Source organism: Trichomycterus rosablanca, chromosome 5 (genome assembly GCF_030014385.1).
Source record: "Trichomycterus rosablanca isolate fTriRos1 chromosome 5, fTriRos1.hap1, whole genome shotgun sequence".
NCBI classification, from domain to species: domain Eukaryota; kingdom Metazoa; phylum Chordata; class Actinopteri; order Siluriformes; family Trichomycteridae; genus Trichomycterus; species Trichomycterus rosablanca.
Genome location: NC_085992.1, coordinates 30,984,327 through 31,011,689, shown reverse-complemented (window position 1 = coordinate 31,011,689; position 27,363 = coordinate 30,984,327). Strand labels below are relative to the sequence as shown.

Genomic DNA, 27,363 nt, shown 5'->3' with positions numbered 1-27,363 from the left:
AATTTGTGGTCAACATAATGAATGTAAAATCTGTAAAGCAAAACATCACACCAGCAATGTCGTCAAGTTAAAATAATTTGTATAGCGCTTTTTACAATGGACATTGTCCTAAAGCAACTTTACAGCATCCAGGACAGACAGAAAAAAACCCTGACCAAAAACAGACCAATGTTTTGCCATAGCCATAAAACAAAACACACTGTTAAATAATAAGGGTGCACTCATTTCTAAACGATTATTTTAAATGTAATTCTTTGTTAGCACTGTCGCCTCACAGCAAGAAGGTCCTGGGTTCAATCCCCAGGTGGAACGGTCCGGGCCCTTTCTGTGTGGAGTTTGCATGTTCTCCGTGTCTGTGTGGATTTCCTCCGGGAGCTCCGGTTTCCTCCCACAGTCCAAAGACATGCAAGTGAGGTGAATTGGAGATACAAAATTGTCCATGGCTGTGTTTGACATTAAAACTTGTGAACTGATGAATCTTGTGTAAAGAGTAACTACTGTTTCTGTCATGAATGTAACCAAAGTGTGTAAAACATGTTAAAATCCTAATAAATAAATAAATCACTGTTAATGAAAAAATACATCTGGGGAAACCAGTATTCAACTGCTTTTGTGCTTATATCCACTTTAAATTTACACACAAAATATCTTTACATACAACATAAAGTAAAAATTTTTGTAACAATCAAGTTGAATAAAATAGCGTTAGTGCATATCCACTGCCAAATTGCCTGGGCCATTGACAAGAAGGGCACTTATTGGGATTTGTACTTTTACACCAACTATCACTTATCTGGCAGAACTTGATGTAAACATTTGTAAAGAACCTAATTAATTAACTGAGATTCAACTAAATGAAGTAGCTACTAAAGGTGAGCCAGTTATTTCAGTTCTTGATTTTTTATTATCGTTAAATAGATACACTTCATTCTTCTGAAAGTGTGTCCAGTCAAATGATACAAATCTCTGTTTGTTTTTTATTTAAATGAAAAAGGGTTGGTGGGTAAATACTTTTAAGGTGCTGTGTATTGTGCATAAAATGCTATAGTTCTTTAAGCTGACCAAAAGCTTACTTTGCTAAATATTTTGTAAAAACTCCCTTTTTCATTCTGATTACTGCCACAACATTCACTTCCCCAAACATACCACCGGTCATTGTGTCAACCAAGTCAGTCTTTGTTTCATACGACAGTTGTTTTAATCCTTCTTTAGAAAGAAGGTTTTTTCTTTATTTATATTATCAGCAACAAACTTGAGTTTGTTGATAGAACCAAAAGTATTAAAACAATGTAAAACATCTTTTATAAACATGAACTTATTTTCTCCCTTATTCTGTTTCTTTCTCTGTTATTGGTGTTTGAAGATGACTATGGGATGCTGCTGATGGCTGAAGCTTTGTTGGAGGAGTGTCTGATGGAGAACATGCCTCTGCTTAAGACATCCACTCCACTGTCTGAACAAACCCAACCCAAACTAGCCCAAGCCAAAAGCCACCTGGACAGCCTCCTGAGCAGAGGACGTCTGGGGGTGGGTGACAGCATCTTTTCTATGTTGCATACAGTTGTCTGAGAAGATTTAGGAGGATATTGGATATTGGAAAAATTATGTGTAGTGCACCTGTCCAGGCTCCAATTTGTGGCTTTGTGAACGTTTGACTTACAGTATTATTAAACCAATAATATTGACAGGAATACTTGCTGTGTTTTTGATTATGCTTATAAATTTAAGTTTGTAAGTTTGTGTTTACATTAACGTACAAAGTGAAAGCATTTTATGTGTGTTAATTTAAAGTAGATGTGTGAACTGGGGGTCATTTAAATAAGAAAAACAGCCGTGGTCAAGGGTGCTCGGGTGGGGCAGTGGTAAATTATACTAGCTCACTACAGCAGGGATTTAGGGTTTGATTCTCCAACGGTGCTAATGGCCAGCTTTTTTATGGAATGTGATTGATTAAAATATCTTATATATTACTAACCCTGTTTAGTCTGATTTAACAAGGTCATTTCGAGATCAGTTTTTTTAAATTTATTTAATTTTTAATTTATTTAAAACCAAAAATAAATTCAAATAGGATGTAAGCTTTGCAACAGTATGTCAGTCCAATCTCTAACTATTCGTGTGTCTCACCAGCCACGGCACCTGAACGAAGCGCTTCTCATGTTGGCCAAAGTGCACTACGTACAGGGTCACTATCGAGATGCTCAGGGGATGTGTGTCCGCGCTGGTATTGAGGAGTTCAACCGGGATGAGCAGCCCCTGTATCGCCTGCGACTGCTGGCAGAGGCTTTCGTCATCAAAGGTACAAGCGAGGGATGGGCAGTATAGCCAAATTACTCCTATTATGATACATGTACAGTGTCAATCACAGTCAGTCATTTCTATAGATATTTATGGCTGTGTGTCTAAACAGCATACACACTATTTATTTTCTATTTTGTCACTGTAATCACTGCTGATAACCACAAGCTTTAAATCTCCAATCTTACCAGTGGTCATTGTGTCATTGTTTCATAGTATAGTTGTTTCAACCCTAATTTTGAAAGGTTTCTTCTTTATTTATGTTATTAGCACCTTGAGTCAATTGTAGAGCAGAAGGTTTTTTTGTGGGGCAGTTTGTAAGTGGCTTGCAATGTTTGTTTGTGGTCTGTGTGAGAAACTGTTCCGGCAGCTTCTTATTCATGGCAGACCTGTGTTGGTGGTTTTTGGATTGTATTTGAGCATCTGGACAAATTTCCCTTGGTGAAAATTTGGGTTTTCTTCCAAAACTTGGGCAAGATACCACTGTTTTATGTACTTTGTACTTACATACCGTTGCTTATATAAACAAGATCATGATCTTGGGAAATGAGATATTTGAAAATGGCTCCATGTGAAGTCTTAAACTGTGAGAATCTGTGATCCACTTTCTGAGATCTGTCCAGTTCTTTGGAGACTATTTCATTTTAATGTTTGTGGTTTTTTCTAATGGGTGCAGTTAAATCCTGTTTGTATTTGCACAAAAAGTCCCCAGCTGTAGTCAATTATTATCACTAGAGAGGAAGCAGAATTAGGACATGTATTTTTTTAAACCAAAGAAATTGACACAAAGTTGGCATATGTAGATCTTTTTTTGGCAAAAAACTTCAAATTTACACTCACCAAGCATGTTATTAGTTATACCTATTTTGTATGTACAATTATTGATAATGTTATAGCATACCACATACAGATGATACTTTGTGGGTATTGCAATTTTAAAATTTTCACCCCCACACCCCATTTCAATCAAAACGAACCCCCATAAAACCCCTAATTATTAAGTGCTGTGTTCCTGCTTCCCTGCTAACATGCTATGACTAAATAAGTAATTAGTAAGCTACAGTACCTGCTAGATAGCTATATTATTTAAAAAACGGCTTACTTCCACTCAAAAGTGCTCAAAGTGTTGAAATTATTTTGTTATGATTTGGTTTGAAGTGGTTTTCATTGCTGTTTTTTTTCTCGTAGTTTGGGTTATTAATGCAGCTTAACAGTTCTTACATTCATTAATTCATTGTCTGTTTTACCTGGGCTTTATCTTGGTCAGGGTCACAGTGGGTCTGCTTCATTGGGCGAAAGTTAGCTAACACCTTGGGACAGATCGCCAGTCAATCACAGGGCAGACATACACACACATGCACACACTTAGGACAATGTTAGTAGCTCCAGTTGGCCTGACTTCATGTATTTATAGGGCCTAGCGGTTAAGGTACTGGACTAGTAATCAAAATGTCACTGGTTCAAGTCCCACCACTGCCAGGCTGCTGCTGTTGGGCCCTTAAGCAAAACCCTAACCCACAGTTGCTTGTTGACTGTATGCTCTCACAGTGCTGTAAGCCGCTTTGGATAAAGGCATCTGCTAATAGCTGAAAATGTGAATATTTACACTTTTGGGAGGAAACCGGACCACCCGAAGGACATGCATGCAGACAGAGGGAGAACATACAAATTTCACACAAAAAGGACCCTGGTTGTTTGGCTGTGTTGCTGTGCAACTTCAGCACTACCCACTACAACTCTGTGTTGCCCCTATTCTTACATGTTTTCAACTACTTTTATGCTGTCTGATAAACAGTAGCATTGCACCTTCACAAACTTGTACTGTTTTTGATGATCTTACAGAAAATACAGACATCCCGAGATTCACTATCATAGTAACAAACTAGTGACTCTAGTGATGCAAAACGGAGCCACATTGTTTTGCTTAACCAAAAAAGCACACTTTGCTCTGTTAAATTATAAAAAAAATTGACAAAAATCTGCACTGGATAGTGTCGATGATAGGCGCTATCTTGTTGGAGAAACAAAGGAGTGCATAGTCAGAAAAATGTAGTCAGTAATACACTTAAATGCCTGCAATAAACAGTGCAGTATCTCTAAAATGACCAAAACTGTCATACTGTTTGTATTTAACTTTTTATTTAGTGAGTGAAAAGTGAATTACATGGACATATTTGTGTGTGACTGCGCTTCTTAAATTCCAGACTAAATCCTGTGTTTTTGTGTTATTTACACTTGGGCTGCTCTCTACGTCATGGTCCCCATCTACAGAGTGAGTTTAAAGTAAACATAATCTTGGTTGTATTTATAATAAAAGGTTTAGCATGGATGTTGTACTCAATACGCTTGTGATTATGTTTAAGAAATGTCACAGCTTTCGGCGTCAAGGGTCAAGAAGCACCCTAACACTGAGCACCGACTAAACCGGGATAACTGGAGCTTTCAAACTGCTAGGTAGGCTAAAACAACATTTCCTTATAAGAAGCAAAAATCTCCCTGCTCTGGCTGATAAAATGCTGTGGACCTATCATTTTACAAATAAAGCCTTAGCCCCACGTATGCTTAAGAATGAGAGGCGAAGATTTACCACAAGGACATTTGAAATGAAAATGTCACATGGTTGTTAGCTTGTGTGAGCGAGTAAATTTGCCTTGCCTTTGTGTCATATCTGGAAAAAGCAGTGAATTAACACAAGTACTAGAATGGATGAATGAAAACATAGAAATCTTTGTCAATGTCTATAGGAAAAATGCTATATATAATTGACTAAGATAAAAAAATAATAGTACATTATTACATGAACATTTTACGAGTTGTATTCATGTTTTACTTATATACAACCCCAAATCAGAAAAATTTGGGACAGTATGGAAAATGCAAATAAAATAAAAATGCAGTGTCCCTTACATTTACTTTGACTTTTATTTGATTGCAGACAGTTTGAACCCAAGACATTTCATGTTTTCTGGTCAACTTCATTTCATTTATTAGTATACATCCATTCCTGCATTTCAGACCTGCAACACATTCCAAAAAAAGTTGGGACGGGGGAAATTTAGGGCGAGTGATGAGGTGAAAAAACTAAATAATGATGTGATTCCAAACAGGTGATGTCAACAGGTGATTGTAATCATGGTTTGGTACAAAAGCAGCATCCAGGAAGGCTGAGTCTTTGATGAGCAAAGATGGACAGAAGATCTCCAGTTTGTCAACAATAGAGCTGTCCCCAATAGAGAATTTGTGGAGAATTTTGACACGAAATGCGACAACGACGACCCCGTACTGTTGCACATCTTAAGACGTGTTTGCAGGAAGAATGAGACAAAATAAAAGCTGAAACACTAAATCACTTTGTATCCTCGGTGCCAAAATGTCTTTTAAGTGTGGTGAAAAGGAATGGCAACATTACAAAGTGGTAAATGCTTTACTGTCCCAACTTTTTGGAATGTGTTGCAGGCCTGAAATGCAGGAATGGATGTTTATTAATAAATGAAATGAAGTTGAGCAGATAAAACATGAAATATCTCAGGTTCATCCTGTCTGCAATCAAATAAAAGTCAAAGTAAATCTAAGAAACATGTTTTTTTAGTATTTGTGTTTTTTTTCTGATTTGGGGTTGTAGTATAGACTGCACTTCACTTGTGTAAATTGTGGTAGTCCAATTTTACCTTAATAAAACAAACATTTGTGTTCCTTATTCCAAGTTAAGATTTCTTTGTCATACTCTATCTTGTGCACATCCTTTTAAAACCAGTGTGTAGCTAAGTTTGCCTTACATAGCCAGCAAACGTATACATGGCTAAGCTGTAAAACACCCTTCCATGCCAATGACCTTACTAAGGAATGATTCTCAACTGTGTTTGCAAACTGCCATGTGTCTGGCTATTAGCTACTGGAAGACACTGGTCATCACTCTGAGAAAATAAGCATTCATCCTCCACTCCATAGTAATTAAACAAACACACACACATGCACGATGTGTGGAAACAGATCTTCACTGAAGCTGCTGGCACAGCGTGGATAACTGCCATCCATTTCCAATTAAGGCTAGTCAGTAAGGTGATATTAAATCTTTGACCATTTTTCACCATGCCTTTCTGAAAGTATTAGAAATATTGCTAGTGTCTACAAACCCCATTTCCAGAAAAGTTGGAACGTTTTGTAAAAAAAGAATTTGTAAATTCTTCTGTGATTTGTAAATTCTTTTGAATTTTATTCAACTGATAACAAAATTTTCACTGATCAATTTCATTATATTTTCTAAACTGAAACACATTCAGAATTAGTTGCCAGCAACACATTCCAAAAGAGTTGGAACAGAGGCATGTTTAGCACTGTGTTCCATCACCTTAATTAGTGCATTTTTTTCTCTTTTCTTGCTTGATATTCGACTTCAGCTGCTCAACATTCTGTAGTAGCCTTAATCAGATTCTTCTCTTCATGCTGCACCATACATTTTCAATAGGAGACAGATCTGGACTGTAGGCAGGTTAGTCAAGCACATGAATTATGTGGCAGCATGTGTCTCTCCAAAATCCTAATATACACCTCTGTGTCAATGGTATTCTCACAAATATGCAAGTCATGGGCACTGATGCACCCCAATACCATAACAGATGTTGGCTTTTGCTCCTTTCACTGATAACAGTCTGGATGGTCTTTTTCATTTTTGGCATGGAGAGTTTTTTTCCCAAAAACAGGACAAAAGTGGACTCATCTGACCACAGCACATGTTTCCACTGTTCTTCGGAACATCTGAGATGAGCTCAAGCCCAGAGAACTCGGAGGACTTTCAGCATAGAATTCATGTGTGGTTTTCTCTTTGTGTAACAGAGTTACAGGTTGAATTTCTTGATGCAGCGGTAGACTGTGCTAAGTGACAACAGTTTTCTGAGATACTCCCAAGTTGATGTGGCTATATTTCATATGGGGATCATGTGCCGATCCCCGTATCCCCTGTCTTATTGTTCAGGCACCCACAATCAACCAACAGAGGTCATAATTGCAGCAGTTCTGAGGAATCTTCTCTGGCAATTTCACCCAAGCAAGAACTGCTGTCTGGAAGTTGAGGTTGCCAGTGTTCAGCTGGGGAGAGACCCTGAGTTGACAAAATTGTCCCTAAGACAATTTCTAAAAATAGTGAGATGTCATGGACAGAAATACAAGTGTAATAATCGTGTCAGAATTCATACTACATGAATGTAGTTCATGTACTTGGATATTTCAGTGTGGTCCTCACTCTAGTTGTAGGCTTTAGAGTGAAACCCCAAATGCTCATGAGCAATACCCCCCCCCCACACACACACACATACACTGAATGTTATCCTATCTACAGTATGACTGTGTGTATTTTGCAACTAGCTGGGGTAAATTGGCCTTAAACCCTGAGGCCATATACTTGGTCTAGGTTATGGGGACAAGCCTGAAAAAAGGATTATTTTATACTGTTTCAAAGACTTTAGAACCCTAAGCAGAGCATGATATATCTCTGTATATTCTCAGCAATGGCAGTTGCTCCTTATTTACCTTTGTTATGTACTTACCTCCTCCAATTCCACTGACAACGAGGTCTACACTAAAGTATTGGTATTATAATGACTTAACCAACACTCATGGCAGAGATCTGCAGAGAGCCTGGACTCTGCTTCAGTCAGACAGAGAGATGTGGGAAATCCTACCAGATGTTATGTAGATGGTTAGGGGATATATTCAAATGCAGTGCTATTCTCTCTTCCTCATTTTCCTTTGCCACAATATAGGAATGACCATAAAAATTTGAATATCTAAATACTGGAACTCAACTTAGTATTTGCTGTTTTCATTTGCACTTTTGAGTAGTATGCAGCTTGGGATGCATGGTAAAAGGGAGACTGTAAGAGAGGAGAATATGTTTACAGTGTGAACACATATTGCAGTAGGTAATATTTATACATTATTTATGCAACTTAAACCTTTAGTTCAACCACTTTGGGAATGGCTTCTCTATGACTTTGGAGAACAAATATTTTCTAAAGCCTTCTGTGCACATGTGGGTGTTTTTGGAATCAGTTTGTGCTGACTTGCACATGTTGAAAACATAGAACGTATTTAATATTTGTTTGTTTGTTTATTGGGATTTTAACGTCATGTTTTACCTTTTTGGTTACATTCCTGACAGGAACTGTAGTTACTCATTACACAAGGTTCTTCAGTTCACAAGGTTATATTGAACACAGTCATGGACAATTTTGTATCTCCAATTCACCTTACTTGCATGTCTTTGGACTGTGTGAGGAAACCGGAGCTCCCGGAGGAAACCCACACAGACACGCAGAACATGCAAACTTCACACAGTAAGGACCCGGACCCCCGCCCCCCACCTGGACCCAACCCAGGTCCTTCTTGCTTTGAGGTGACAGTGCTACCCACCGGGCTGCACCAGTTGACGGTGTGGTGGTTCCACTCATATTTTGTCGTCTACGCTCTGTCTTCAGTTCCCTATCTTTCCTCTTTTTCCAAGAAATGGTTGTTGCCGATGGCCGGAGTAGACTGTCACATTGTGATAACCAGTTCTTAGTTTTGCACTACCTTTTTATTTATGCATTTTCTCCTATTTTCTTTCAATTTTAGCATAGTCAGTTTGTCTTCCGCTGCTGGGGGATCCCTGATTGCCGTCGAGGTGGTATTGCTGCTCACACCTCCACCGACCCGCATAAATGAAATGAAATGCTAATTCCTATACATAGTACTCTGTACTGTCATCAATACCAGATAAACACATTTCAGTTTGGTTTATAGTCTGTGATTCTGTGTGTAGGTCTTGCTCTGGATCATCAGACTGTGTCTGCTGCCTCTCGTGTTCGACTCTCTGGGAGAGGGGAGGAATGTTTGTCCTGCTACCTCCAAGCCTGTGATACTGCCCTGCTCTACCTGCAAGAGCTAGACAAGGTTTTTGTTTTTTAAACATATCTTACAATTTCTAAGTTCTCTTCCTTAAACATATTTTTGAAGAATCCCTACCATAAACAGATTGTTTAAATATTACTTTTTACTACTTTGATAGACTGTTATTGTGCCAAATTCCAAGACAGCCAAGAGCAATGTGTCAGCTGCTCCAGCAGAGGTCGATCCAGGTTACTTCCTGCAGGCTGCACTCCAGAGTGCCTACCTGTGCTTGCTGCATAAAGGGTGTGTATGTATGTGTTATTGTTCCTGACTTACAGAGTTAAAAACTGTTATGTTGGCAACCTGCTTTCTTTTAAAACTGTGATGCCAACTCGATCAGATCAGATTTTCTGCCAGCTTAGATGGTGGCATTCTTTAGATTGTATTGGGAACCATGCTGGCGTCAATTTACTTTTTGGTCACCACAATAGCACCGCTTAGAATCAAAGAGCTTGTTCCAGAGCAGGCCCCATGCCTATGTTTCAAATGGCCACTACTACATGCCCCACCCTAATATTTAGATCATATAATTATGTAAACATGATGAATAAACATATTCCACACACTATTTTTGTGTACTGTTAGAATCCGTGAGTGTTTTCATCAGTTGTTGATATTGCAGGGGTGTTTTAGAATGCCCCTCAATCCCAGTAGATTTGACCTTGGAATATAGTAAAATTTTTGGGATGCTGCCCATATATTATAGGATATCTTCCCTAGGAATGTAAATCTTATCTTAACAGCATAAACCCCCCATACACACTCCACCTCAGTGAGCAGGTGGACATGTCTGTTTCAGAAAGGGATTTTTCCAAACTGGAAACTTCCATCTGACAAACTTAAGGCTTTAAAAGCCAATACTGGATATGTCCAGCAGGTTGCAGTATTTTGCTAATATTTTTTTCAAGTTTAAGCTGTTCATGTTTGCCCTACTCCAATGAGACACTAGAGGGTGTTAAACATCCAAAAATTTTATATCTTAGTAAACACTAAAAGACTGATTTATTTTTTTCTTGTTATAGCATGATGCCATTAATCACTGCTATTCTTGGCTTTTCCTGTGAACAATAAAGGAGTGGTTTATTTAACCAGTTAAACCGTTTATCTAGTGCTTACTACTCAGTCCTGCCTTGTGTCATCGTATCTGGATGGGTGTGTGTTTGTTTGTTAGTCACCTAGTTCAAGGAACTCACCAGTTACGTCAGGTCTTGAGGGTGGTGGAGAGTCGTGGGTCCCAGAACTTTCGCAAGGTGAGAAAAAATACAACAGAAAACACAACAGCACGTTTACAAAATGTTTTACATTGATAATGTGCTCTCTCTCTCACACAAGCATGCATGTTGGTTTTTGCACAGGCAGTAGCGAGGAGACTCGCAGAGGTCCTGCTGAGCTCAGTCAGTGAGGAGAGTTATTGGGGACCGCTGTCACCGCCACCCCCCACCTGGCTGCACATAGATGGAGCCACAAACCCAACGGATACCTCCTACCCCTCATCCAGGCCACCACAGCACTACAACACAGAGGGGTCAGATACACACACACACACACACACACACACACATTTCTCTTTCAGCATCCCATTTCTAAGCCTTATATCGAATTTAAAATGACTAATAGTTGAGGTCAAAAATGTACATTTGTAGGAGATATGAACATCACAGTACTCTTGGGATTATAGTAATGTTTACCACTGTCCTTTTCCCAAGGCTATGTTTCAAATAATCCACTACTACATGCCCTTCCCCCAATATTTAGATCATATAATGATGTAAAAATGATGAATAAACATATTGCACTCACTATCTTTGTGTAATGTTAGAATCAGTCAGTGTTCCCATCAGTTGTTGGAATGGCAGGAGTGTTTTACAATGCCCCTCCCCCATCCCAGGATATATAATGATATAATGATGTAAAAACAATAAATATATACATATTGCACTCATTATCTTTATGTAATGTTAGGATCTGTCAGTGTTCCCATCAGTTGTTGAATGCCCCCCCCCCCCAGTATCCCAATCTCTCATCCCCACTCCAAATGTTCAGTTCATGACTACATTGTTATATAGTACAGTATTTGGGACACTGACCATATATTGTAACACATTTTGTCTTAAAACTTTCTCAAAATGTATTAATTTGTATGTGATTTATGTAAATATTACAGAATACCCAGGGTCAAAAATACATACAGTGCCCCCTAATATCAGGTTTTATGTTCTGGTCTATTTCATCTTGACCAGCTTCTTTTGATAGCTATTAACTAACTTTTGGTACAACTTTGGTTAAATATTTGACCCTTTACTTTGCAGAATTGGTGGAACTATTCTAATTAGTTGGTTTTATGGCATGAACTTAAATTTTTAGTACAGTCTTTATATTCAGGAGACCCCCAGAAAAGACCTATAGCTGTAGGCAGTCATAATTGATGCCCTGTCTTGCACCCAGTGTTTCCTGGTGGAGCCAGGCCAGGATAAGGCGGTTCATGATGGCATTAATTGGAAAGATGGAAAGATGATGTAACACATGCCTCAGTCCTAACTTTATTTTTTGCTAGTTTGTTTATGCATTTTTTCCCCTTTTCTCCCAATTTTGCATAGTCAATTCGTCCTTTGCTGCTGGAGACTCCGGTCATGTCTGAGGAGGGCATCGCTGCCTGCCCCACGCTCCCTCTGACGAGTGCGCAGTCCACTGAGCCCTTTTATTTTTTGCCCACACATTCGGTGAATTTGTGCGTCAGCCCAGTATTCGCGTATGGAGAGCCACGCATTGATCTCCGTGCTTTTCCACTTTCTGTACAGGTGCCTTGGGCTACTAACCAAGGTTTAAGACCCTACCCACTTACAGTCCAGTCTTTTACCCACTCCGCAGACTTAATGGCAAATTTTGTCTGATGCAGACATTGCCAGTTACGCCCAGCCGATCGATAGCAGAGCTGAGGTTCAAACTTGGGAGTTCAGAATCCCAGCGCTGGTGTGATAAAAGATTATTCCGCTGCGCCATCTGGGCGCATAGTCCTAACTATTTTGATTGCTTTGCAGGCATCATTTTTTCCTAATTGCAAAATACAATTAAATGAATAAACAAATCCCAAATTCTGTTTTATTGGATTTTTACAAAATGGTCCAAATAGGCTTTGTAAATTAATAAGTTGCTGTATGTATATACACATAAATACATACATATATATACACACACACACATATATATATATATAATACATAATTAAATATTTACAGGTTTGTGTAATCCATTTTTAAACCAGAATTCTTGATAGTGAATTATTTCTTGAATTCAAAAACATTTGTGCACTAGCCTAAATGTAAAAGAAACAAGGGCTTAAAGGCAAAGCATTCCAGCTATTATCCAGCGATTATAAGTTTAAATCCTAACAAAGCCATCTGGCCAGAAGTTCAAGGCGGCATAATTATCAGTGCTTTTTAATTAAGGGCTGTACTGCTCTCTTTCATATAGCAACAAAAGCCGGGCTCGTACATGCGGTATGAGTTTGCCTCAAGCCTTTCAGCTGCTTATTGTCATAGAATTGCCACGTTTATGTTAGTACACACCCTCCCAGATTAATAGCCTCTGATATGTGAGAAATATCTAGAATCTGATAATCTGCAACAAAGTATGAGAAAATAGGGTAAAGAAAGTCAGATGTGTTTTACACAGATTGTATTCTGTTCATTTGACCTATAGGAAACAAAATGAAGTAAAAGTGTAAACAAAATATAACGAAAAAATGGGTGGGACACCATAGTATTTAACTGGCAAAAAGACCTGTTGACTAACTTCCAGTGTTATTTGCATTCCCACCTGTGCACACACACACACACCCACACACACTCAAAACACACACAAACACACACAGTACATCCATTCATCGTTTTTTAAATAAAAACGTTTATACTTTGAAACGTATAAATAGGGCAAATATGCAAACATTAAAAGATTTTCACCTCTGACATCTACACAGATGTAATTTGCTATTTCTTAGGGAAAGAGATGGTCAAAGCCCTGTGATGGATTGGTGCCCTGTTTCATGTGTTTATGCACCCAATGATTACGGATAGAACCGGACCCACTGCAACCCTAACCTGGATAAAGCAGCTGATGACAATTAAATAGATCAAATGTTTTTTAGGTTAATTTGTATTGCACTAAAACAGAGTGTCAGGAACCCCTTTAGGACCCAGTGGAACTGCTGGAGAAGGATCCACTAAATGCAGAAAGAGTTTTTAAAAAATATATATTTTTATTTGTTTATGTTTACTTTCTGCTTATTGTAGGCAGGGTCATGCTGGGTTTAGTGTCCAAGTGGTTTCCTCTAGTTTCTGCCTATCACCCAAAAACATAAAAACATAACAGTAGGCAGGTGAGACACTTCAACACAATTTAGGTATGGGTGAATGTGTATGTGTATATGTATACACCGATCAGCCATAACATTAAAACCACCTCCTTGTTTCCTCCTTGTTTATTAGCCCCCTTTCATGCTGTTCATGCATCTTTGGGATCTTCATCAGTGGTCACAGGACGCTGCCCACGGGGTGCTGTTGGCTGGATATATTTTTGGTTGGTGGACTATTCTCAGTCCAGCAGTGACAGTGAGGTATTTAAAAACTCCAGCAGCGCTGCTGTGTCTTATCCACTCATACCAGCACAGCACACACTAACACACCACCACCATGTCAGTGTCACTGCAGTGCTGAGAATGATCCACCACCCAAATAATATCTACTCTGTAGTGGTCCTGGGAGAGTCCTGACCATTGAAGAACAATCATGAAAGTAGTACTGTGAATCTAAAAGAGGTTGCAGACAAACATGAAGGCAGTATTAAAAAAAGCTGTAAAGGGCACAGAAACATTTAAGAACAAAAGCTTCTGTGTAAAAGATACCTAGGAGTTTTCCATGATACAAGTGAAGCTTCTCTATTACAGACTGAAATGTGTAACTAGACACACACACACACACACATAGCTGCATGACGTAACCTGTGTCCTTCCTGTTTTTTGGGTGCAGAGTATTCTGTCCTCAGGACGTGGTGGAAGAAGCCGTGCTCCTGCTGCTCATCACTGAATCAATGGTGAGGCTCACTTTTACACTCATATCTCCTCTCTGCTGCTCTTCATTACTCACACACTCCCTTACTTTTCGTATTACACCAGTCAGTTTATTACAGCTGTGACAAACGCACCTAAGCAAATAACCCTGACTAAAGCTGTAAATGTATAAACTCTTGTTCACACCTGCTGATACTGTGCAGCATGTATTATTTACAATAAAAGGATATTAGATTCAGCGTATCACCATGCTGACCCAAACTAACCAGCACCTTAAACAAAAGATCCAGATGATCACTGATCACATTTCTTTTCATAATCTTAGCAGACCACAAGTCTTGCCACATACATACTGTGTTTACTTGATCAGTCTGAATGTGCTCCTCTTTTATAGGCCAGTGGTGAGGCAGTGATCAGTCGCACACCAGAACACAAGGAGGCGCGCGAGACCAGTATCCAGGATGCCTCCTCAGTGTATGACCTGCTTAGCATCGGCATGGCCAGAAGAGGGCAGTATGCAATGCTGTCTGAGGTTAGTAATCAAACCTCATGGACAATCAACCAACCAAGATCAGAGACTGACTTGCTAGATTTGCTAGTTTTGATTTTTTTTCTTTTTCTTGGCTTTTCTTTTCTGTATGTCAGTTGATTGTTTTGCTCTTATTCTTCCCTCCTTTCCCTCAGGCTGTGTTCATAAACCAGATGCTTTCCAGCCCTCTCAGGTGAACTCAGGAATGCAAAGAACTCTTGGAATTAAAACTCTTGCATTCTAATACAAATCCTCTAGCCACCTCACTGATCGCATTCGGCATTACTTATTTACTAACAGTGTGATACAAGCGAACTGAAAATGCTTAACATGCATCCTTGGGAAACGCCAACCTATTAAAAAGCCATTAACGCTTCTATTATGTGTATCATTCATCTCATTATCATCTGTTAAATAAACTCATATTATTAATGCTTAGTAATGTTGACTTCAAAGAGTCCTAATCAGGAATTTTGACAGAAGTCAAGTCACACCCAAATTATAAGACTAAATACAGAAATAATTAATAACAACAAATTAAAAGTCTTGTTTGCAGTTGCAAAAATTCCTGGTTAGGGCTGTAACCATCATCAGACTTGTCTATTACCGTTTCATATGTAAAATCACTATACAAATGCTAAATATAAATACATATATATTTACATACGAGGGTTTTTGGAGGTTTCTGCACTTTTTTTTAACTTTTATTAAGAATTTCAAAAACAAATAACATCACTTTTCTACATAATTACTTTCCTTTCCCCAGCATTGTACCAACTTTTTAATGCCATCAGCAAAAAATGTTTTTGGTTGAGTGCGTAGCCACTGCTTTCACATCATCATCACATGAAAAACTTCTTTCTCTTAAAGCTTCTTTGAGCAGTCCAAAAAAGGTGGAAATCAGATGGCGCAAAATCTGGACTATAAGCTCTCTCTCAGTCTCTCGGATATGACCAATTACTACTCCTCCCAACCTCACTGTTTCCAACGAAAAGATAAGAGTGCAGAAACTTTTTGAAGATCCCACGTATACATATACTTTTTGTAACCCTCTGTTTATGTATTTGCTTCAGTGTTTAGAGCGGGCTATGAAGTTTTCCTTTAATGAGTTTCACCTCTGGTACCAGCTTGGTTTGTCTCTCATGGCAAGTGGGAAGGTAAGATCTAAAAATCGAACTATCTTATTTAACAGAGAATGCAGGTCATTTTAAAGACTTTTATAAGAATTTACAGTGTTTACTTGTTTTATCTAATGCTGTAATCAAGACAAGCTTATGTAGGCTAAATTGGTGGGCAGATCTGAATGCTTTCATGGTAGTGACACCACTTGCAGCTTATGTCCCAGTGAATGATTGATCCAGTTTTAAACTTGGACATTGTTTATTAGGGCTTGACCAGTTTAGTGGTTGGTGTATAAACTGACTTGTACTCAGACTACACAGATTGAAAAAAAAATCATACTGATAAAGTAATTATTGCAGTATTCTTATTTAAAAAGAGACAATTACTATAATGCTACTGTTTATAGTGTGAACAACAGTTTTGATGTTATGTGCCTAAACCAGGGTTGAGGGTATTGCTTTGACTTGCATACTAGGACTTGTCTGCTAAAAACATCCCACATTCTTGATTCTTGATTTTTTTACTAAAGTTGCATGTTAGCACTTTCAAGTACACAGTTTTATGCCTACAGCACATTTCTACTTTTGCTGCTTACTGTATATATTAGAGGTTTTCCCCTTTTTGTACACACAGTAATGGAACTCTGCACACAATTCTGAAAACTTGAATATCACATATCAACAGCATGACTTCAAACTGCTAAACATTAAGCACAATTCAATTTCTTACTTAATCGCATCAGTCAGCACACTTTGGTCACATAGAAACATTGGTCTTTAAAGTGCAACACACTGATTACCAATTAGTCATGTTACACATGTGCAAACTCATTTGGGAGAACACTTCAGTAATTTTGTAGTGCTGTACTTTCCACAATATTCCCCTTGTCTTAATCCAACGGAGACATTTTTTCGGCAAGGCGTGAGGCATGTGATGACATCCACATAGATGAATGCCAGAAATGGATCCGCCATGCCCAGCATTTTTACCCCCGCTGCTTAGGCAGGGAGAATTGCAGCTGATGTGTCCTCTGGGCCACCTGACCCGAATCAGAGGCGGGATGCAGAGTGTCCTGTTTCATTGCATGTTTAATTGTGTTTAGTTCAGCTAAACACTCTGTATTGCAGTAACAATTAAATGTTACCTTTTTGTAACTGTGCATTGATTTTCTTTGTAGCGTTTCTCATTGTACCTACATAGGTGAAATTTACTGAGTTTTTGCAGTGAAGAAAAGTAAGAGTGCAGATCAATAATGAAATAGGATGCTCTGTAAATGGACATGCCATTAGGTGCTTTGCCCATTTGCCCATGTGGGTGTGATTCTCTCTCTCTCTCTGTCATTGTGTCACTTTCTATTGTTTGTGTTACTGACTGTAACCTATGTTTCAGAATGAAAGTGCAGTGGCTGTTCTTAAAGAGTGTGCCCGAATGAACCCTAAAGACCCCACACCATCTCTACTGGCAGCCAAAGTGTGCATCAACCAGCTGCACTGGGTAAAACACTAGCACACACACACAAAAACATATGCAAAAAGTAATTTCCATGTGTTTCTGAATTGCCATTATGTAAACAGCTTAAAAGTACAATACAATAGAATAATGCTGGTTTTGGTACTGTATCAATCACATACTCAGCACAGCTGAATGGAAAGGATCATCTGCTGTGGGAGAAGAAAACAGGGCTGATATGGAGGGTGCATGACAAGAGGATTATGTCTTTATTTTCAGCAGGCCACTATGGCAGTAGAGCTTCACTTAAGAGAACGTGCTAGATTTAATGTGTCTGATCTCTTTAGAATTGTACTACTGACTACTTATCAGTGCTTTAGCTTAGGATTCAGAAGTACTCCTAACATAAGAAAACTAAGACTACACTTTGGATAAGGTTTGTTTAGAATTTAATAAGTTTAATTAGTGATGTAAATTTTGCCAATGTCTTTTAACCAATAACTGACAGTCCTATAGCGTCCCATTAAAATAAAAATCAGTTTCATACTAACAATATGCTTTCATTGTGCTTTATTAATTAAAAACAGTATAACAATCCGAACATGGTAGAAACACAGAACAGTAAGATGAACATAAACACAGTGAGCAAAACAGTTTAACTTTATAAATGTAGGTTTTTTTTCATTTTTCTCCTGATTTAGCTGGGGATCCCTGATTGCATTCGAGAAAGATATATTTCCTGCTCACGCCTCCTCCGACGCATGCGCAGTCCTCAGTGGACCCTTTCTTATTTACCCATGCTTCTGCACAGGTGCCTCTATCTGCTAATCAGGGTCCTTGCACAGCATTTGAAGACCCCACCCACATAGTCTGGTCATCCCGCCCTAGCCCAATTATGCCTGCTAGATTGCGTCCAGCCGACCGGTGGCAATGCCGAGTTTCGAACCGGGGAGTTTAGAATCTCGGTGCTGGTGTGCTAGCGCAGCGCCACCTGGGATAAATGTAGTTTTTAACCTCAGCCAGTAGCAAACAGTTAATTATACATTGTAAATTCATTCATTTATTCTTTGTCTGTTTTACCACGGCGTTCTCCTGGTCAGGGTCACGGAGACACCCTGAAGAGTTTGCCAGTTCATTACAGAGCAGACACTCACACACACACACACACACACACTTACAGGGCAATTTTTAGTAGCTTCATTTGGCCTGACTGCACCCAGAAGAGTAGGGAGAACATGCATAAAGGACCCTGGTTGTCTGGTCAGACAATCAAACCCAGGCCCTTCTTGCTGTGAGGTGACTGCACTTCCCACTGCACCACCATGGTGCTAAATGTTAAATAAACATGCTAATTACTTTATTACATTTTTTTCCAACTCGTTGCAAACATTTTCTAGACCATTAAACATATCGTAGAGAAAGCAGAGAAAAATTCACCGTTCACTAAACAACTCTACACACACTTCAGAATTAAATAATCCACTCAGAATAACCCACACATACGCTACCCACGAAGTCACACACTGTGCAGAAAAATACAAATGACTCATCAAATATAAAAACAGCCACTGAATAAGCAATTCATTAACATTTTTTGGAATTGTTCATTCAGTCATTCATTTATTGTCTGTTTTACCTCCTCTTTATTCTAATCAGGGTCATGGTGATTCATTCATCAAAGGGCAGACACACTAACACATATTTACAATCACACTCACACCTAAAGCAATTTTAGTAGTTCCAGTTGACTGACTGCATGTTGTTACACTTGTGGGAGGAAACCAGAGAACCCGGAGGAAACCCACGCTGACACAGGGAGAACATGCAAACTGCGCACGGAAATGACTCTGGCCGTCCGACTGTGGAATCAAACCCAGTCCCTTCTAGATGTGAGGTGGCAGTGCTACCCAGTGCGTCACTTTGCCACTCTACTGTAATTGTTTACAAATGAAATTACAAAATGTAATGAGCCAGAAAACACATATTTCTCAAAAGCTGCTTGCATTACGATAAAAAGTGCATTATTGCTTTGGTATTGGATGTTATTTTTATATACTATATAAGAAATTGAAAAAGACAACTCAGGCATCATCTTGACAATCATGAGGATTTGGCCTCAAAATCTTATCTACATCCTTCTTATCTACCTAGAATGCACCCTTGATGGGACTATAATATCTTCACAGACTTATAGTATTGCCTTGAGAAGGCTCACTTGTTGGTGCCTCAGATTATATATCTTCCATTGTCAGGCTAAAAGAATTCCTCATTACACTACGTATAAAAATCTGTATTAATTAATACTGAAAGAAATATTTATTTTACAGTTTTACTATTTTGACTCTGAGTACAATATATTACACTTATAACAATATACACCAATCAGCCATAACATTAAAACACCTCCCTTTCTACACTCATTGTCCATTTTATCAGCTCCACTTACCATATAGAAGCACTTTGTAGTTCTACAATTGCTGACTGTAGTCCATCTCTTTCTCTACATGCTTTGTTAGCCCCCTTTCATGCTGTTCTTCAATGGTCAGGACCCCCACAGGACCACTACAGAGCAGGTATTATTTGGGTGGTGGATCATTCTCAGCACTGCATTGACACTGACATGGTGGTGGTGTGTTAGTGTGTGTTGTGCTGGTATGAGTGGATCAGACACAGCAGCGCTGATGGAGTTTTTAAACACCTCACTGTCACTTCTGGACTGGGAATAGTCCACCAACCAAAAACATCCAGCCAACAGCACCCCATGGGCAGCGTTCTGTGACCACTGATGAAGGTCTAGAAGATGACCAACTCAAACAGCAGCACTAGATGAGCGATCGTCACTGACTTTACATCTACAAGGTGGATAAACCAGGTAGGAGTGTCTAATAGAGTGGACAGTGAGTGGACATGATATTTAAAAACTCCAGCAGTGCTGCTGTGTCTGATCCACTCATACCAGCACAACACACACTAACACACCACCACCATGTCATTGTCGCTGCAGTGCTGAGAATCCACCACCTAAATAATACCTGCTCTGTGGGGGTCCTGACCATTGAAGAACAGGATGAAAGCAGGCAAAAACAGTATGTAGAGAAACATATGGACTACAGTCAGTAATTGTAGAACTACAAAGTGCTTCTATATGGTAAGTGGGGCTGATAAAATGGACAGTGAGTGTAAAAACAAGAAGGTGGTTTTAATGTTATGGCTGATCGGTGTAAATATTCTGTTTATTTTCTGTTCTATTTAGTCACTTTCACACACTGTTCTACTGCTTTGTTTGCTGGTCCTGTTTTTGTTTTCAGATGATGTTAATGAACTTCACCTATTGCTTGTTAGCTGTGTTTACATATTCTGAAGTCCCATCCAGATCATGCAACTTTTTGTCGTTGTTGCTGATTAAAGCTGATTGTGCACTGGCTTTTCCCAAATCATTTCCAGCAGTCTTAAATAGTTAGCATGAAAGCGCCCGAAAAGAAAAAGAAATTCTGAGCTCTGGAAAGACTGTGATTGTTAAAATCATTTGCATGAACTGCCAAATGCAAATTTCTCTAGGAACTTCATCTCTGAGTTTAGAAATCAGTGCATGTAAACAAAAACACTACATTGACTAGCCACAGCTTTGGGTGTGGTCTTCATCTAATTAACTTACACTGATCAGCCATAACATTAAAACCACCACCTTGTTTCTACACTCACTGTCCATTTTATCAGCTCCACTTACCATATAGAAGCACTTTGTAGTTCTACAATTACTGACTGTAGTCCATCTGTTTCTGTACATACTTTTTTAGCCTGCTGTCATCAGACAAAGCAGCAGCACTGCTGGAGTTTTTAAATATCATGTCCACTCACTGTCCACTCTATTAGACACTCCTACCTAGTTGGTCCACCTTGAAGATGTAAAGTCAGAGACAATCGCTCATCTAGTGCTGCTGTTTGAGTTGGTCATCTTTTAGACCTTCATCAGTGGTCACAGGACGCTGCCCACGGGGCGCTGTTGGCTGAATATTTTTGGTTGGTGGACTATTCTCAGTCAAGCAGTGACAGTGAGGTGTTTAAAAACTCCATCAGTGCTGCTGTGTCTGATCCACTCATACCAGCACAACACACACTAACACACCACCACCATGTCAGTGTCACTGCAGTGCTGAGAATGATCCACCACCTAAATAATGGTTTAATAATGGTCTGTGGTGGTTCTGTGTGGGTCATGACCATTGAAGAACAGCATGAAAGGGGGCTAACAAAGCATGCAGAGAAACAGATGGACTACAGTCAGTAATTGTAGAACTACAAAGTGCTCCTATATGGTCAGTGGAGCTGATAAAATGGACAGTTAGTGTAGAAACAAGGAGCTGGTTTTAATGGTATGGCTGATCAGTGTATATTTTATTGTTATTCTTAAATTAGCACAACATTTTTTTTGGTAATGGTAATTACTGCTAAAACGTACCCTGTATGTTGCTGTGAGTGTATTTCACCACAATTTTTTTTACCACAGTTACAAAGTCACAAGATTTATTTTCAAGTTAGACAGCTGCAATCCTGTTTTATTCAGTATTACCTTGATGTCATCACTTCTTTGTGCAAAATATGTCAATGCCTGTGTATTACAGCTTGATGAGGCTGAAACTCTTGCAAAAAGTGTGATTTCTATGAAGGAAGGTGCTGGGGAATCTCTTGCCCGAGCACACTTGGCTATTGGACTGTGTCACAGTCTTCAGGCTTCAGATGGTAAGAGTGTGTTTTATTATTGTAGTCATCATCACCCACTGAGAATCTAGGTCCACTGAGTCTTCCACTCTGACACATTGTGCTTGCCTCTTACATAACTCCGACTCCAAACCTGGTAAATGTCTGTCTCATTGTTTGTTTCAGCCATGCTAAAAGCTGACCAAGATGGGTTCTACAAAAAAGCTCTAGATGCTTTACAGACGTAAGTTGAATAAGAAACTGTAAATCTGTGGTATTTCTACAGCCATTAGTACACGTTTTTGCAATTCTTTTTGTGTGTATTTCACTCTTAGTGCACATAAATTGGATCCTCAGGACTCTCAGATTGCCCTCTACCTCTCTCTTCAACTTGCCTTGGTGCGACAGGTGAGGGTGCATGATCACTCACATTACTTTGTGAAAGGATACGTTTCCATTTATTGCAATAAAGTGACTAACAATTAAGAGTGAATACAATGCAAGCAATTAAGGGTTAAAGACCTTGCTCAGGAACCCAACAGTGGCAACTTGGCAGTGGAACCAGCAGCCCTCTAGTCAATAGCTGAATACCTTAAGTCAAGTCAAGTTTATTTATATAGCGCTTTTTACAATATACATTGTCTCAAAGCAACTTTACAAAATCCAGGACCAACAGATACAAAAACCCCTGTTGAGCAAGCCGAGGGCGACTGTGGCAAGGAAAAACTCCCTGAAAATTACAGGAAGAAACCTTGAGAGGAACCAGACTCAACAGGGCCCATCCTTCTTGGGTGGTCTGGAGGATACTTTAAATAAATACACGATTTACACAAATCATACAAACACAGAATTGAATGATCTAAAAGTCATACAGTGGTAATAAATAGATAAATAAACAATTAAATAATAATAGAGTTGTTATCCGCTCTAGTCTTCAATAAAGTCTGTAGTGATTTCTTGCCGTTGCAATTACTCCAGACCCGTCACATCTGACAGGAGCAGCATCGTTGTCCCGGCAGTCTCGACTTTAATCCTTAACCTCGGCGGGTAAACAGGTTTCCATCAGAATGCCCTCGGGGTAAAACAACAGAGAATGTAGTTAATAATGTACAATGCTAGTTGACAAACAGTTTTACAGAGAGTTTTAGACTCCGGCAGCCCTAATTATTACAGCATAACTAAAAGGGAGAGCGAGCAGGTAACAAGGTCATGAAGGCTTTCACAGGACATCAGCGCCCACCTCTCCTACCCAAACCAGAGTGATTGGACAAGAGAGGCAGAACGACAGCGACCCAACATCCCTGATCACCACAAGTTTCTATGACCAAGAACCCCCAAGCTCTGCGCCTTTGTCTATATTAATCAAAAGCCTGAGAAAATAAATATGTTTTCAGTTTAGACTTAAACATTGAGACTGTGTCCGAATACCGAACAGAGGCAGGAAGATTATTCCAAAGTTGTGGAGCTTTGTAAGAAAATGCTCTTCCACCAGCTTTGGTCTTTTTAATTTTAGGAACTATAAGTAACCCTGCATCTTGTGAACGAAGTGGACGTGCTGGGCTGTAGTGATTAATAAGCTCACTCAGATACTGTGGAGCCAGACCATGTAGCGCTTTATAGGTTAGTAAAAGTATTTTGTAATCAATGCGAAATTTAACTGGCAGCCAGTGTAGAGATGATAGAACAGGAGTGATATGATCAAATTTTTTAGTTCTAGTTAGCACTCGAGCTGCTGCATTTTGAACTAACTGGAGTTTGTTTAAGGATCTACCAGAGCATCCAGTTAGAAGAGCATTACAATAATCTAACCGAGAAGTTATAAACGCATGGATCAGTTTTTCGGCGTCATTAACAGATAGTATATTTCTTATTTTAGAGATATTACGCAAATGATAGAAAACAACTCTAGTAATATTATTAATGTGTGTATCAAAGGAGAGATCTGAATCTATTGTGACACCTAAGTTTTTTACATCTGGGCTGGGAGTAACAGAGAACGTGTTTAAGTTTAGCACCAGGTTAGACAACTTGTCTCTTGCAGCTTTAGAGCCAACAAGTAAAACCTCAGTTTTATCTGAATTAAGTAAAAGAAAATTACACGACATCCAGTTTTTTATGTCGTTTACACAATCTTCTATCTTACTGATTGTGTCAGTATCATTTGGTTTGGCTGATATATACAGCTGTGTGTCATCTGCATAGCAGTGAAAGTTTATGCCATGTTTATGAATAATTTCACCTAGTGGAAGCATATAGAGTGTAAATAATAGCGGTCCAAGTACCGACCCCTGTGGAACACCACACTTTACTTTTGTAGTTTCTGAGCATTTATTATTTACATAAACGAATTGAGAGCGGTCAGTCAAATATGATTGAAACCAAGAGAGTGCGAGTCCTTTAACACCTACTGTATTTTCTAGCCTCTCCAGTAAAATGTTATGATCGACCGTATCAAACGCTGCACTAAGATCTAATAGAACAAGAAAAGAGACACATCCATTATCAGAAGACATTAACAACTCGTTAACTACTCTAATTAATGCGGTTTCGGTACTATGGTTGGGTCTAAATCCTGATTGAAATTTTTCATGAATACAATTTTCATTCAAATAAGAACATAGCTGTTTGGAAACGACTTTTTCTAATATCTTTGAGACAAAAGGAAGGTTTGAAATTGGCCTATAATTAGATAAAACATGTGGATCAAGATTAGGTTTTTTAATCAGGGGTTTAATAACAGCACTTTTAAACAATTTAGGTACATACCCAAGGCTAAGGGATGCATTGATTAATGTAAGCAGGGGCTCTACAATAGCTGGGAGTAAATCTTTAAGTAAACGAGTTGGAACAGGATCGAGTATACACGATGATGACTTCGATGATTTAATCAACACAGTTAGTTCATTTTGGGAGATTGGATTAAAGGAATTTAGTTGGATTAACTCGTTACTATTATCACCAATGCTGCTCGGAGTGAGTCCATACTTAACATTGGCAAGTGACACACTCTGACTCTGAAGTCGTATTTTTTCTATCTTGTCATTAAAGAATTTTAAAAAATCATCACTGGTACAGTCAGGCGGTATATTAGATTCAGTTTCATTGACGTTTTTAGTTAATTTGGACACTGTCTCAAAAAGGAATCTAGGATTGTTTTTATTTTTCTCTATTAGGGATGAATAATATACAGATTTAGCTTTTATAAGTGCATGTTTATACTCAGTTAGAGCATCTTTCCAAGCAATCTTATACACCTCCAGTGTAGTGTGACGCCACTTACGTTCTAATTTCCGTGCTGCTTGTTTAAGTGCGCATGTGTGGTCATTGTACCATGGAGCAAGTTTTTTCTCCCTAATCAGTTTAGTTTTGAGTGGGGCTACGTTATCTAAGGTTGTGCGCAGTACGGTCTCTAGGTTTTGAGTTGCCTGATCTAGTTCTTTAGGTTCTGATGCTGATATATTTGGTAATTCTGGTAGGCAGTTTATGAACGCTGCTGCAGTTGCAGATGTAATAGTGCGCTTACATTTAAAACGATTTGGTTGCTGTATATTATTGGACAGGGACACTTCATATATTAGTAGGGAGTGATCAGAGATTAAGTCATTCTGTGGTATAATTTCCAGGTTGTCTATGTTTATACCATAAGTAAGTATTAAATCTAAGGTATGTTTACAGCGGTGAGTGGGTCCTGTTACATTTTGGGTGATGCCTAAGGATTCTAAAATAGAATCAAACGCAATTTTGAGTGGATTACACTTATCCTCATAATGAATATTAAAGTCACCAACAATTAGAGCTTTCTTAGTTGATAAGACTAATTTAGAAAGAAAATCGGCAAATTCGTTAAGAAATTCTGAGTAAGGACCAGGGGGTCGATAAACAGTAACCAGTTTAAACATACTATTTTTATCAGATGAACATTTATTGGTTATGTCAGAGATAAGAACTTCAAACGAGTTTGTTATGGGAGTTGATTTTACAGTAAGACCTATGTCTTTATCATAAATTGCGGCTATTCCTCCACCACGACCGCTAAGACGTGGCTTATGTTCATAACTGTAACCCGGAGGAGATGCTTCATTTAAACCTAGATACTCATCAGGTCTAGCCCAGGTCTCGGTTAAACACAGGGCACTAAGACAATTATCTGTAATTATTTCATTTACAATTACTGTTTTGCATGCAAGTGACCTGATGTTTAGAAGTCCTAACTTTAGTTTAACTTTACTAGGGTTTTCATGATGCTCATTTAGATTAATTTTAATTAAGTTATTATGACATACTTTTTGATTTTGTTTTGGCTTACACCTGCCACGGTAAACAGACACAGTCTCAATGGTTTGTGACCTAAGGATTCCGGGTGACGTCCGATGGCGACTCGCAGACAGTCGGTTAGGCCTGTTAGTCTGCTGCCTGGTCTTGGCTCTGGATAGTCATTTAACACTATCTGCCGCTACACTAACGCGGTGGTAAAGCCTGTCACCTATGCTGCAAGAAATGCGAGCAGCACCCTCCCACGTGGGGTGGACACCATCCCGCTTCAAAAGACCAGGCCTTCCCTCAAAGGTGGACCAGTTATCTACAAAATCGATGCAGTTTTCTGAGCACCATTTAGACATCCAGCGGTTCAGCGACAACAACCTGCTGTAGGTTTCGCCACTGGGTCGAATCGGTAAGGGGCCAGAGCACACTACTGCCTCAGACATCGACCTAGCTAACTCACACACCTCTTTAACATTACTCTTAGTAACCTCAGACTGCCGTAAACGAACATCATTAGTGCCGACGTGGATAACAATCTTCGAAAATCTACGATTAGCATTAGCCAGCACTTTCAGGTTTGCTCTGATGTCAGGCGCCCTGGCCCCCGGAATACAAGTGACTATGGTTGCTGGTGTCTCTATGGGGGTTGCAATACGCACGTGTCGGAGCTGAGAATCTCCTATAACCAGAGCACTTACATTAACAGGCTGCTCAGCGGGTGGCTCACTGAGTGGGGAAAACCTGTTGGACACGTGCAACTGAGATGGTCGGTGCTTTTCCCTACGACTATGTCGCCGAGACGTCACCCAGTCGCCCCGCTGTGAGGGCTCTAATGCCGGAGTCTGGGGTTCTGTACCTGAACTGCTGGCATTCGGGACTGCTACAGCTGAAACTAAGCCCTCACTAGTAGTGGTCTGTTCTAACGCCCGAATGCGCCCTTCTAACACTGAGATCTTCTCCGTTAGACTAACCACTAATCTACACTTATCACATGTAAAGTTATCACTAAACACGG

The 27,363-nt window shown here is 39.2% G+C and overlaps 1 protein-coding gene across 1 annotated transcript in view; it reads left to right on the top strand.

Annotated features, from left to right (window-relative positions):
• The window catches only part of ttc7a (tetratricopeptide repeat domain 7A), a 64,199-nt gene that overhangs the window by 4,305 nt on the left and 32,531 nt on the right, over positions 1-27,363 (top strand). The window contains exons 2-14 of the mRNA XM_062995051.1: positions 1,364-1,527; positions 2,131-2,299; positions 9,095-9,225; positions 9,341-9,465; positions 10,394-10,472; positions 10,578-10,747; positions 14,247-14,310; positions 14,682-14,819; positions 15,890-15,973; positions 17,328-17,432; positions 22,010-22,127; positions 22,272-22,329; positions 22,421-22,493. Coding sequence (XP_062851121.1) covers positions 1,364-1,527; positions 2,131-2,299; positions 9,095-9,225; positions 9,341-9,465; positions 10,394-10,472; positions 10,578-10,747; positions 14,247-14,310; positions 14,682-14,819; positions 15,890-15,973; positions 17,328-17,432; positions 22,010-22,127; positions 22,272-22,329; positions 22,421-22,493 — 1,478 coding nt within the window. The remainder of the gene's footprint in view (positions 1-1,363; positions 1,528-2,130; positions 2,300-9,094; positions 9,226-9,340; positions 9,466-10,393; positions 10,473-10,577; positions 10,748-14,246; positions 14,311-14,681; positions 14,820-15,889; positions 15,974-17,327; positions 17,433-22,009; positions 22,128-22,271; positions 22,330-22,420; positions 22,494-27,363) is intronic.